This window comes from Cutaneotrichosporon oleaginosum (assembly GCF_008065305.1).
Source record: "Cutaneotrichosporon oleaginosum strain ATCC 20508 chromosome Unknown ATCC20508_contig05, whole genome shotgun sequence".
In the NCBI taxonomy this organism is placed as follows: domain Eukaryota; kingdom Fungi; phylum Basidiomycota; class Tremellomycetes; order Trichosporonales; family Trichosporonaceae; genus Cutaneotrichosporon; species Cutaneotrichosporon oleaginosum.
In genome coordinates this window covers 1,217,365-1,229,599 of record NW_027072174.1, presented here as the reverse complement: position 1 = coordinate 1,229,599, position 12,235 = coordinate 1,217,365, and the positions used below count along the sequence as shown (strand labels likewise).

The following is a 12,235-nucleotide window of genomic DNA, read 5'->3' as shown; positions in this document are numbered from 1 at the left end:
CAGGAATTTTCGCCAGCAATCACAAATACCGAGAACACACGCTGTGCCACACATGACCTGGCTTCTGACCCCGTCGTTCCACTACTGTTGCATCGCGCTACTGCACGAGGCGTGACTCGGTACGATTCAAGTCGCGACCCTCCTTATCGCCGGCCTAGCACCCACCAGGCAGTCGCTCGCCGCTGATCGCTTAGCTAGGACATCTCACCCGTCCGCCGTCAGTACGTCAGGATAATTGTGCGTAGTTTCGGCTTGTGCGTATCGTGAGACGCAGCGGTCGACAGCACCAAAGAATCTGCGAGCGTCGACAGACGCGCAAGGCGGTGATCGGCGATCCGCGCATTTGGCGCCACGCAGGTCCACTGCAGTCACTGCAGTTTGCCGTCCAACGCCACCTGTAGCGCTGGCTGGCAACATTCAGACCGCGCCGTCGGGCGACGCCGCCTTGCGACTCTTGCAATGTGGTAATCAGCGGCGCTGTACGCCCACGCCCGGATTGCGCTCTTCACTGCACTCGACTCGCTCATGCCGAACGCTAGTGGCCAGACCATCGGCGCGTCCCGTACTTACATTGAGCAGCCGTCAGCCGTCAACGATCACGCCGTTAACTCGAGTACCTCTCTTGCGCAGAGGAAATTGGTAGCACTACTCAGGTGGATACTGCATTCATGCTTGATACGTACGGCACATACGACACTTCTGACTACTTGGACACGGCGAGACCGACGGCGTTCTTCCCCAGGTCGTACACCGAGTAGTACCGGCGCAGGAACGAGTCACCGATAATCCAGATGGGGCCCATGGGCGGGGGGAAGTCCATGCCCGTAAAGGCCGAGATACAGGTGCCGCCCGCGTTGAGCGTGTAGTCCTCGCCCGAGAGGGTAAAGTCCTTGCCGCCAAATACAAACGAGAGCTTGGGGAGAGAAGGCACCTTGGCGCAGTCGAGCGTGTACTGGCCGTTCCAGCTCTTCTCGGCGCCGATCTGCGCGTTGAGCATCTCCGCAATGTCCGTGGGGAGAACAATGAGAGACGTGCCCGTGTCGATGGCGGCCCCCGTGGACTCGAGCTCTAGCGTATCCTTGCCGAACTTGACGGCCTCGAGCTCGATCTCCCAGTAGCCCTTGCGGCGGACGGGGATGTAGTGGATCTTGCCAGTGTAACCGTCCTTGTCAATTCCGCCGAGGGTGCACTCGCCGCCGTCACCGTCACCGTCGCCAAGGCGGAAGCCGAAGACGGGCTCGTCGAGCAGCTTCTGGTCAATCATGTTGTAGAAGGGAGGCACGATGTGGTTGACCGAGATGGTGTCGTAGCCCATGCCGAGAATGCCGTCGAATTTGCCAAAGGCGAAGGCAAGGCCGGGCTCCTTTGTGGCCTCGGCGAAGTCCTGCTTCTTGACCTTGAGGTCGCCGATGGCAAGCGTGTCCTGCGACACAAAGCCCTCGAGCGAGCCCGAGCCGTAGCGGATGGCAAACTCCGAGCCGTTGGCCTTGTACGTCGACGAGGCGTCCGAGTCGTACTTTGCGTGGAGGAAGCACGCGATCGACGAGCACGACTTGGAGGGCACCCAGAGGTTGGAAGAGCCAGTGTCAAGCACGACCTTGAAGTCCTGGGGCGGCGTGCCGAGGGTGATGTCGGCGTAGTACTGCGCGTTCATGTAGTCTGAGTGTCAGCGTGACGTGACTTGACCGGTGTGACAAGGGTGTCAATAGTGTCAACAAACGCACTAGAGAGGGGAACGCCGTGGCCGCCCTTGAGCGCGCCGGCGTTGTCCTTGGACTCCTCAATCATCTGGGCCCAGAACTCGTCCTTGTCCTCATCCGACATGCGGATCGGGCGGTTACGGCGACCGCTAAAGGTCTTCTGGGCCTCGCCGCCGAAGAGGCCGCCAAGGTGCTTCTCCATGAGCCACTCGGCCTCCTTGAGGGGGGAGAAGTCGGGGCTGAGGTGCTTGGAGGTGTCCATCTTGTTGAGCTTCATCCTGGAGATGGTTAGTTGGGAGGCCGGTGCAATGACGCAAGGCAAGTGGATGGGTGGCAACTCACTTGTGGACGGCGGCGTCCGTGCCGCCGAGGACGGCGAGGACGGCGAGGAGGGCAGCGATCTTCATGTTGGGTCTAGGTGAGAAGAGGTGGCAAGGAGTGAGGAGGGATGTTGTTGAGATGATGAAAGAGGTGGAATGGATACCACGCTGACGAGTTGTGATGGGGGAAGGTGGGGACGGGGCGTGGAGGGATCCTTTAAGAGAGAGTGACTGCGGCGAGTGGCGTCAAATGGCTGGTGGAATGCTCTCTTCGGCCGGCGCCCATCCTATAATCCTAATCACGTTCTCAAATCACCCAGAGTAGTAGATTGGGTTGGGCATTTGAGGGCGCTGACGTCACTCACATTTCACTCATTAACCCTCCCTCATTAGCCTATTAGCTTTCGAGAAGGCGGGTGCTATTACCATCATCCGTCCCTCCATATACCTCGTTCTGTGCGGCTATGGCAATCAACCGTCCATGCATGCCTGTCTGTCTTCATCTACATTTCTACGCCGTCTACTCGCTGCTATTTTCTATATGACAAGAGCTCTCACCCCCAAGCCCTCCTAGCTCCCGCGCGCCTGGCTTTAGGCGATCGCTACAGCGCCGACATGAGATCCACGCCCCAGCCACCAGCGCTTCCACCCTTGCTGATAGGAAGCTCCTCCAGACGGCCAGGGGCAATCTCAAGCGCCAGTCCATCCCATCCTGGCTCGACGCGACCGCCCCACGCCTTGAGGTCGTCGGCAATCTTTGCCATGTCCTCGTGCTCCCAGATCCGTTTGATGAGCATGTCTGCTAGCGCCGTATCATGGTGCTTGGGATCGTGGCGCTCCTGGTCGCGGAGGGAGAGGCCCACCTCTTCCCACATGTAGTGGGTGGTGGGGTGCGTCATGCCGAGAAGGTAGGTCGCCTTTGGCTTGATACCAAGCGTAATGTCCATGGCTTGAGGGAAGGAGACATGGGAGGGGTGCGGACGCCACGGCCACAAGGTGTCAATTATCAGCACGCTGTCCTCCTTGTTCGGCACCGCGGCATCGATGAGGTCCCATGTCTTGGGTGGTACCGCGTTCAGGTCAGAGAGATAGACGAGTCGCGAGTCAAACGCAAAGCCGAGGCAGATGAACGGCTCCTTGCTAGCAGTTGGTCTGGGGCCGTGGTGACCGACATTGACAGGCGTGCCGGGCTTGCTAGGCTCGGTGGGTGGCGCGGCGGAAAAGTAGCTCCCATGATGCACTAAATGTCAGCCTGAAAAAGGAGAAAAACACAACTCTGTCAAAAACAGCTAAACTTACCGGGCAGCGGGGCAACAGTAATTCCCTCGACTTCAAAAGGTGTGGTGTCATCCTTGAGTATGTGGAAGTGGAGTGTGGGCAAGTCGCCGCCGCCGCTTGCCTTGCTTTTGTCGACAAGGTAAGGGAAAGAAGCAGAAATGGTCTCGAAAGTCAGAGCCGAGCAGTAGATCGGGATGTGTCCGCCTTGGCGTCCGCACCATTCGCGAAGGTCGTCGAGGCCGTTGTACGCATCGGCGTGACCGTGAGTGATGATCACCGCGTCGATGCGCTTGATCCCCCAGCGCGGGAACAACTTGCAGCTCTGCTCGCGGAACGTCTTCCCTACGTCGACAACGACGTTGCGCCACTCGCCACCGCGCCGCTTGCGTAGCACAATGGCCGGGTTACCGCGTCGATTCTTCCACCCTTCCTTGACGAGAGGGTCCACTGCTCCGCGGCAGGAACCGCAGGGCACACTCGCCGGCCACTGACCAGAGGGATCATACCCACCCCACTTGTGGGGAGTGCGCTCATCCTCGGGGGCGGCCTTGTAGTCTTGGAGGAAGAGGCCTACATCGCGTGATGGAATGTCCACCTCAGCGAGACAGGGGCCGACGGGGAGAGCAGTCGATGTGCCTGTGCCCAGGAAGTGGACGCGGAGGGTGTCATCGTCTGCCTGAGTGGAGGGCTCTGGGCAGCCGTTGGTGGGGTTCACGACCACGATGTTGGTGTTTGAGGCCGTGCCATTGGAGTTTGCGGCCATGGCTTGACTTGATGAGATGCAGAAGACGGATGGAGATGAGGCTAGGGTTGGAGTAGTGATCTTGAAGTCAGAATGTCAGTGACATCACGTGACCTGACGAAATGCGGGACTCCAGCGGGAGACACGCGTGGGAAAGCTAATCAGATACGCCTGGAGCCTGGACCGAGGATGAGTTGCACTTTCAGGGATTAGGCAAAGGTGTCCTTGGGTGGCGCAGGTCGCTGCTGGTGGATTGCCGCTCACTCCCTTTTCAACCGCCACCGTCCTCCATTCAACCCTCAAAGCCATCACACTTTCATCGGCTCCGCTGCCATTTTCATCTCCATCATCGTCGCTCATCATGCCCGCGGGCTCTCCCGCACTCGTACGCCGCGACGGCAATACGAGATACTCGAATGGATTCTACAACAAAGTACGTAAGCGAGCTCCACGTCCGTTCCGACCCGCTGGTGCAGCGCCCATCGCATTGCATCGGCACTCCGCATCTCCCGCCGCCGTCGCATGCATTGCGCATCTCATTTCTCCTCCTGTCATGTCGTGCATGCATCGCCGCAGTTGCGGGTGGACTGCGCATCGGAGGGATGATGGACTGCGACACGGGTCATATACTTAGGCCATGGGGTGACATGACAGTCGAATTCCCCTTCCTCAACTCTCTCCATCACCCACTTCACCCTCTTCACCTCACCTCACTCTCCATCCCACTTCCTATGGAAGTCAAAGTCTCTCCCGTGCGCTCCCCCGCATTGTCCGTGCAGCAGTAGCTAACTCCAGCTCTTCTATATCCTCATCGCCGTCCTCGGCGCATTTGCGCTCGTCTCCCTCCTCAACTATGTGCGCAGTAGGAGGCGACGCCTCATTGTGCTCAGAGAGGCGGAGCGCCTCGGCCTCATGGTCCCCGGCATGACCGGGTACGTGCCGATGCGCGAGCGCCCCGCCCTCCGCAAGCTAGACGGGTGGCGCACCCCCGACTGGTGGGAGGTATTGGAGGATGCCAAGGCCAGCAGGGCCAAGCGCAGTCCCCCACGCACTCCATCATCACCCATCAAGGAGAAGGGCAGCGTGCAGCACGTCGAAGATCTCTTCTACGATGCAAACACGTCTGCCAACCTCTACGACACCAGCACTTCCTCTGCATCAGAACAAGTACGTACCCAGGCCGGTACACTCGTGCCGCCAGAACCTCCACAACAACAACAACAACAACAACAACGGAAGCCAACACCACAGCCTCAGCCACCGGCTCCGAACGCACACGCACCAGACGCCGAGTATGGTGCCCGTGGGCAGCTCGAGCTTGGATCCATAGAGGACCTGGTGAGTAGCGCCAAAGATCAGCCCCTCGGCTGCCCACTGCCCATGCGTATGCTGACACATGCCTCTTGTCTATTCTTGACAATCTCGTCCCACTTCCATGTGCCCCTTCGTCACACCCATTGTCACTGTTCACCTCCTCCTTGACCTCGCTACCTCTCACTCTGTTGCCCGACTGCGGTGTCTCCGTTCTGTGGGAACCGCCGAAATACCCCACCTGATCGCCCGTGCCTGCCATCCGAATCCATGTCCGCTCCGCTCCGTCATGCCCGTGCACCCTTTTGAATCGACTGCGGACTTGGCGCCACCAATCACTCCTACATTGCAATCACAACAATGTTTGTGTCTACGCCACGAAATTATCCCTTTGTTGCTGGCTCGTCGACCTCGTCCCTCAACTCATGACCTTTGTCGCTGTGCCTCCTTAATTGCGCGTCGCATTCCGTGGCCGTCTCGCTCATGTTGGGTCCGCATACCGTACCACGCCATTGCGCGCTTCCCTACCGGTCTTCCCTACCGATCTTCCCCGGCCTGCACAACAGCGCCCTCTCGCCCTCATCCCCGTCCCGGTGACCGTCACCGAGCCCGCTAAACCGATCTCCCCTATCCCCTACTTCCCTAATTATGTGTCTTACCTCAAGACAGCACATGACCCCAAGCCGCCCCGCTTCTCGCCAGAAGACGATAGCGCCTTCGACTCCATCATCGGCGAGCCGCTCGACGTCGTTGTAGCGGTGCGCATGCCGCGTCCGCCGCGGACGCGCGTGCTCGACCCCGACGATGACGACGCCGTCATGGAGGAGTGGGGCGGGCTAGAGTTGGGTGTCGCCAGCTGGCAAGTCGTTGGATCTGACAGATAGATTAGAGCCCAGTTGTATCTTTCCTAGTCATGTATAATCCGGGCGCCCGTATATTCTCTGACAATGGCTGTTTAAACGGAGTATGCGACATCAATCCATAGGTCCGCCAACTATTGCACAACTTCAGTACTGAACTGCGTGTCGGCCCAGACATCCACTGTCCAGTCCTCCAACACGGCGTTGTATGTGCTCGGCACCAGTACGTAGATACCAGGGGTGAGGCGCACCTTTCCAGTCGATACACCACACACACGCTCAACATAGGGCCCAGAAGTAGCTACCTGTTCCCCAAGGGTGCCGGTTCCCCGTCTGAACACGGTCAGATTGATGGGCACGGGTGCGGGGGTGGGCAGCGTAAGACGTGCGAGCAGCGTGCCGGGTGTGCTAAGCGTGACCTCAATGCGGGGATTGCGATCGTATCCGTTCCCACTGGGCCGTCCGCCCGCCGTTCGTTCGTCCCTGCGGTCAGAACCTATGTGGCGATCCTCAGCCAAACTTACCACTTGCCATGTACGGCGCGCGCGAACATGCCCGCGCCCTCCTGCGGTATGCTCGTAAGCGACACCGGCGCACTCGCCTCGACCGTGAGCGCGTATGCGCCCTCGTCGCGCTCGTAGCTCGACACGAGCACGGTATACGTCCCCGCCTCGACGTCGACTTCGCAGTACGCCATGCCGTAGTTGTACGCGCCAGAGGCCGCAACGATGGCCTCGGCCGCGAGCTCGAACACGCGCTCGGCGCCCCACACGATTTTGACGTTCCACGCAAGCTCCGCCGCGCCTTTGAGCGCGACGCGCAGCGTCCCCGCCCGCTCGACCGCCAAGCGGTACTGCGGGTTTCGGGAGTGCGTGGGATATCCGGGGTGACCGCCGGCTGTGCGTTTTGTGAGCGCGCCCCGCGCCTCCTGCGTAAATGGGAGAGAGAGGGCGACGCGCTGCAGCGCCAGGCTCGTGCCGGGCGCCGCGAAGGCGCGGAGCGTGAAGCCCGTTTGTAGAAGGCCACGGTCGCGCGAGGGTAGTGCCGAAAGCACATTGGCGCCCTCGCGCAGCGGATAGCGGACTAGGGTATGCAGCGCATTCGTGTATGGGTTCTTGGTTAGCGTGCTCGAGACGGCGCTTACCTCCTCCTCATGCGTTGGGGCGACGAGGCGGCTTACGTCGGCGCGCACGCGCGCGCGGTGGTCCCGGAAGACATGGACGGCGATATCGTCTAACGGCACGTCTTTCGAGTTGCGGTGCTGAGAGAGGAGGAGCCAGACCTCGGCGTCGGGCTGGCTCGTCGTCGCTGTGACGCGGTAGCGCGGGCTCGAGCCTGGTGTCAGCGTCACACTCAAGACATTTCCGAGACTCACGCAGAGACAGCGACTCGTCGGTGTCGCCCTCGGGCTTGAGCCATGACCAGTGTCGCTCCGCCGTAATCGGCATCAATGCCGGGTCCCAATTGAGGTTGAGTGTATGAAACCTCGAGCATACCTCATCCCAGGACATTGTGAACGAGTAAGCGACTGGGTCAGCGAGACAAAGGGAGGTCTTACGTCTAGATCCTGCCCTCTCGCCGCCAACAGAAACTTCCTGCAGCTCATCGGCGAGCGTGTCCACGCTGGGGGTCCGGCAAGACCCCGGGTCAAAGATCCGCAGCACCCGCTCCCCGTCGACCTCGTCCACGCCCGTCACGCCGTACGCGTGCAGCGGCACCAAGCCTGGCGCCGCGTCGTGCCCGCTCCCCAGAGTGACGATTACGCTGCCCCGGGCCCAGGCGCGCTGGAGACGGCTCCACTCCTTTTCTCGCTGGAAGCCGGAAGCAAGGGTGAGTCGCTCTGGGATCCAGCCCGTGAACGCATACACGTCTGGCGCGGGGTCGCTGCCGGGAATACTGTATCCCCCAAGAGCCTTGAAGTACCCCTTGACAGCGAGAGGGATCCACGCTGGGCCAAGGTGATCGTTGCCTTGTCGCGCCGTGATGTGCAATGGCTTGTGCGCGGAAGAGCGAGGAAGGAGTGCGTCGACAACGACCGAGCGCCATGCTCCGTTCAAAAGGAGTTTGACCACGTGCTTCGCGTTCTCGGAGCGCGCAGGTCGGCCGGACACGGCTTGCGGATAGAGTGCAGATTCGCCCAGCTGGCATCAGCGCCGAAATCAGATTACGCACCTTTGTCCCCCACCGCGCATTGTGCGCGATGCAGGCGCCCAGCCCAGCCGTGACAGAGCAGTCTGCTCCAGGACCCTGGCGCACCTCCCACATGCCGGGCGGCGCGTCCCACGCCGAGTCTGGAAGTGGCGCCCATTCAGGTGAGAGCGCGAGCTGCTCTGCCGCGAGGTCCGGCTGGCGCGTGTCGCGCCACGCTGCTCCAGTGAACTCGTAGTCTGGCGGTGTGCGCCACACTTCCGCCTTGAAGCCATTGATTACGGCGCCGCGACGCACTACCGCGGCTTCCTCCGCTTCCTCGTCGACGCTGGCTGCGCCCACGCGGCCCCCCAGCCCCTCGATCCGTTTCTTCACCTTCTCCGCCCGCTCCAGCACTAGTCGCCATTTGCGCTGTACGCCCGCGCGCTCGCTGGCCGGAACCAGCGCGCTCTGCAAGAGGTGCGAATACGCCTCAGCGGCCTGCACGTACAGGCTGAACGCCTTGTGGAGCGTCGGGAGAGGTGAGGCGAGTGGGCTCAAGCTCGCGAGGCTTGCCTCGGCCGCGATAGCCCGGTTTCCGATGTTCTGAAATCAGCGCCACCATAGCATAGACGCACCGATGCAATCTTGAGGCCCTCATTGAAGGTGTTGAAGGCCATGCCGAAGTGTCAAGGTCGAAAATGTCGAAAGTGTCAACATCAGGTTATCGCGATGTCCCCGGATAAGTCCCGGAGAATTGGCCGACGTCACCGTCGTGCCATGATGAGATCGGCGTCGCTCTATCTCCACCTCCCGAGACGCGACAGGCGATGCTGCATCTCTCCATCTCTCTCCTCTAGCCACTCTTTGTCATCTGTTGTTCCATCTTGACTGTAATCTTGACATCTACACACGCCTGTATCCCACCACCGCCTGTATTGCCTCTCTGACCTCCCCGCCACCCCGCCATGCCCAAGGTCGCCACCGTCTCGCCAGTCACCGGCAAGCCGGTGCCGCCGGACTACCTCCACGCCTCCGACATCCACTTCCAAGATACGTCGGGGCGCAGCGTTCTTCTCCGTGGCGTCAACTTCACCGCGAGCGCCAAGGCGCCGCGGGGGCAGCCGAGCCAGAGCCAGGAGGGGTTCTGGGAGGAAGCGGAGAGCGGCAAGGGCGACTGGATCGGTGCGATGGGGCTCAACGTCGAGGACGGGAGCGCTGATGTATGCCTTGGGTGAGGCTCCGCTGACGCCCAGATCCACCTCGCTCGCTTGCGCGCTTGGGGGTACAACATGCTTCGCTTCGTGTTTACGTGGGAGGCGCTGGAGCACGAGGGGCCGTGAGTACTTCGCGTTACGCCGAGCGGGCCTGTTGTAACGGGCCGAATGCTGACGACAGGGGCAAGTACGATTACGCGTACATGGATTATATCGTCAAGGTGTTGTACAAGTGCAAGGAGTGGGGGTTCCGCGTGTACATGGATCCACACCAGGATGTTGTGAGTACTGGGACTTGGTACCGGGTGAGCTAACGATAGTGGTCGCGGTTCACCGGCGGCTCGGGCGCGCCACTATGGACGATCTATGCGTGTGGCGTGGATCCCCACAATATTGTGCCGACATACTCGGCGCTCGTACAGTGCGACTACCCAAGCAAGGAGTCGCCCGACCCTGGCTCGCTGCCCGCGATGATCTGGTCGTCCAACTATTACCGCGCCTTCGGACATACGGTATGGACACTCTTCTTCGCGGGCAAGGAGTTTGCGCCAAAGTGCACCATCGACGGAAAGAACATCCAAGACTTCCTGCAGGATCACTTCATCGACGCCGTCGGCGAACTCATCAAGGTTGTGGCGGCGGCCGGCGATGGCGAGCTACTCGAGTCGTGTGTCTTGGGCTGGGACTCGATTAACGAGCCCGCCGAGGGTTTGATAGGCGTCCGAGACCTCAACCAGGTGCCCAAGGACCAGCCGGTGCGCCTTGGCCCTGTGCCCACCCCGTTCGAGAATATGCGCTTGGCCATGGGTGAAGCGCTCGCTGTGGACAACTACAAGTTCACCTCCATGGGGCCGTCCAAGACCGGGCAGGTCGTGCTCGACCCGCAGGGAACAAGGATGTGGATTTCGCCTGCGGACGACGCCGAGCGTGGCGCCGGGAGGTGGGGCTGGAAGCGCGGAAGCGAGTGGGAGATTGGCACGTGTAGTAGGTTTTGCAGCCGCCTAAATGGGCAGATCGCAGCAGCAAGATGCTGACCTCAGTCTGGGCCCAACACGGTGTGTGGGACCCGACAACCCGCACGCTACTGAACCCGGCATACTTCCACACACTGCCCACTGATGCGTCTCACGAGGTCGAGTTTGTGTACGACTTCTGGCGGCAGCACTGGATGTCGTACGCATCAAGCGTGCGCACGCATCACCCGGACGCCGTGCATTTCATGAACACGTCAGTGTTCAAGCCGCTGCCGCCGCTGCCCGAGTCCTTCCTTTCTGGGCGGGCGTGTAGCTCTCCTCACTTTTATGACGGGCTCACGCTCATGACCAAGCATTGGAACTGGTTCAATGCCGATGCCCTCGGCATCCTGCGCGGGAAGTACTGGAGCATTGTGCAAGGTCTACGCGTCGGCGAGGCGGCCATCCGCAAGGTCATCCAGGAGCAGCTAGGTGTATTGAAGGAGGACACACGGGCAAGCATTGGCAACTACCCGACCTTGATGGGCGAGATTGGGTGTCCGTATGACCAGGACGGACGGGCGGCGTATGGCTACGCCGACGGCGGCAAGGGCAAGGGCGACTACTCGGCTCAGCTCAAGAGCTGGGACGCATCTATGAACGCGTCCGACGGCACCAACTGTCTCAACTACACGCTGTGGAACTACACGCCGACCAATTCCCACCAGTGGGGCGACGGGTGGAACGGCGAGGACCTGAGCATCTGGTCTTCTGATGACTGCAAGGGCGCGAGCTACAAGATGGAGCGCTCGCTCACGGAGAGTGCCGCGACGCTCGTCTCGACGAGCACGTCGGCTACTCTTCAGCCGCGGCAGGTCAGTCCCAAGGGCATTGATAGCGGTAAGGAGATCACGCCTGAGCTTCTTCTCGACGGGACGCGGGCGATCGGCGCTGTGTGCCGCCCCTACCCAGTCGCGACTGTTGGCGTGCCCGCCCGCATCGACTTTAACATCTCGACCTCGGTCTTCCGCCTCTCCGTCACCGTAGGCCCCGACGACAGCGGCGACGGCACGCTCATTTACGTACCCTTTGTACATTACGCGCGCGACCTTGAGTGGGTGCCAGTGTCTGGCGCCGCACCCAAGGGCTCGGAGCTGAGCTCGCGCGTCAACTCGTCGTCCAATCTCCTCGACAGCGATAGCGACGACCCGAAGGACCCCCGGCCAGAGTCCGAGCTCAGCCTCGGCATCGAAGTCCGCACCACGACCGGCACATACTCCACGTCTGGACAATACTTGACTTGGAAGTATACAATTCCGGAGCGACCGACAACATACACGATCGAGATTAGGCGCGCAAGTGGCGCGCTCCCCACCCACGCGACGGAGGAGGAATGGAGCGTGTTCTCGTATTTCGGGTGCACGGTTGCCTGACTCGTCGCCCCCGTCCTCGCATGGTGCGTGTGGCGGGGGGTGGCAGTGCCCAGGCTTGTGTAATGGTTTATGGCAATTATGGGAAATATGGAGATATAGATGGAGGCGTCGGGCCGAAAAGCACGGACGTGGCGCACGGCGAGTGACGTCGTTGGCTGGATGGAATTGCTTATCTCTGCCCAACAATCTCGCCCTGCCTGCTGACCACGGAGCCCACCCCACCCTGCTTTCCGCGGCTATGCTATTCCAAGCTCAGCTGGATCTAGCGGGATGCATTGCTCTCTCTTGCTGTTG

At 60.9% G+C, this 12,235-nt stretch overlaps 5 protein-coding genes across 5 annotated transcripts; 2 read left to right on the top strand and 3 right to left on the bottom strand.

Annotated features, from left to right (window-relative positions):
- Positions 1–703: 703 nt before the first annotated feature.
- Positions 704–2,107, bottom strand: COLE_06017 (uncharacterized protein; the record flags this gene model as incomplete). Its single annotated transcript, XM_018421870.2, has 3 exons — positions 704–1,659; positions 1,725–1,978; positions 2,043–2,107. The coding sequence occupies 3 exons, from the start codon at positions 2,105–2,107 to the stop codon at positions 704–706; spliced, it is 1,275 nt and encodes a 424-aa protein (XP_018282483.1).
- Positions 2,108–2,622: 515 nt separating this feature from the next.
- COLE_06016 (uncharacterized protein) lies at positions 2,623–4,061 on the bottom strand (the record flags this gene model as incomplete). Its single annotated transcript, XM_018420645.2, has 2 exons — positions 2,623–3,260; positions 3,320–4,061. 2 exons carry the CDS (start codon positions 4,059–4,061, stop codon positions 2,623–2,625), a joined length of 1,380 nt encoding a protein of 459 aa, XP_018282482.1.
- A 340-nt stretch (positions 4,062–4,401) lies between these two features.
- Positions 4,402–6,235, top strand: COLE_06015 (uncharacterized protein; the record flags this gene model as incomplete). The annotated part of the gene is made up of 3 exons (XM_018425091.1): positions 4,402–4,473; positions 4,836–5,378; positions 5,918–6,235. 3 exons carry the CDS (start codon positions 4,402–4,404, stop codon positions 6,233–6,235), a joined length of 933 nt encoding a protein of 310 aa, XP_018282481.1.
- A 110-nt stretch (positions 6,236–6,345) lies between these two features.
- COLE_06014 (uncharacterized protein) lies at positions 6,346–9,018 on the bottom strand (the record flags this gene model as incomplete). Its single annotated transcript, XM_018421869.2, has 7 exons — positions 6,346–6,694; positions 6,736–7,325; positions 7,356–7,546; positions 7,587–7,739; positions 7,770–8,352; positions 8,384–8,944; positions 8,977–9,018. The coding sequence occupies 7 exons, from the start codon at positions 9,016–9,018 to the stop codon at positions 6,346–6,348; spliced, it is 2,469 nt and encodes an 822-aa protein (XP_018282480.1).
- Positions 9,019–9,306: 288 nt separating this feature from the next.
- COLE_06013 (uncharacterized protein) lies at positions 9,307–11,941 on the top strand (the record flags this gene model as incomplete). The annotated part of the gene is made up of 5 exons (XM_018426312.2): positions 9,307–9,561; positions 9,595–9,677; positions 9,737–9,836; positions 9,876–10,539; positions 10,596–11,941. The coding sequence occupies 5 exons, from the start codon at positions 9,307–9,309 to the stop codon at positions 11,939–11,941; spliced, it is 2,448 nt and encodes an 815-aa protein (XP_018282479.1).
- Between the last annotated feature and the right edge of the window lie 294 nt (positions 11,942–12,235).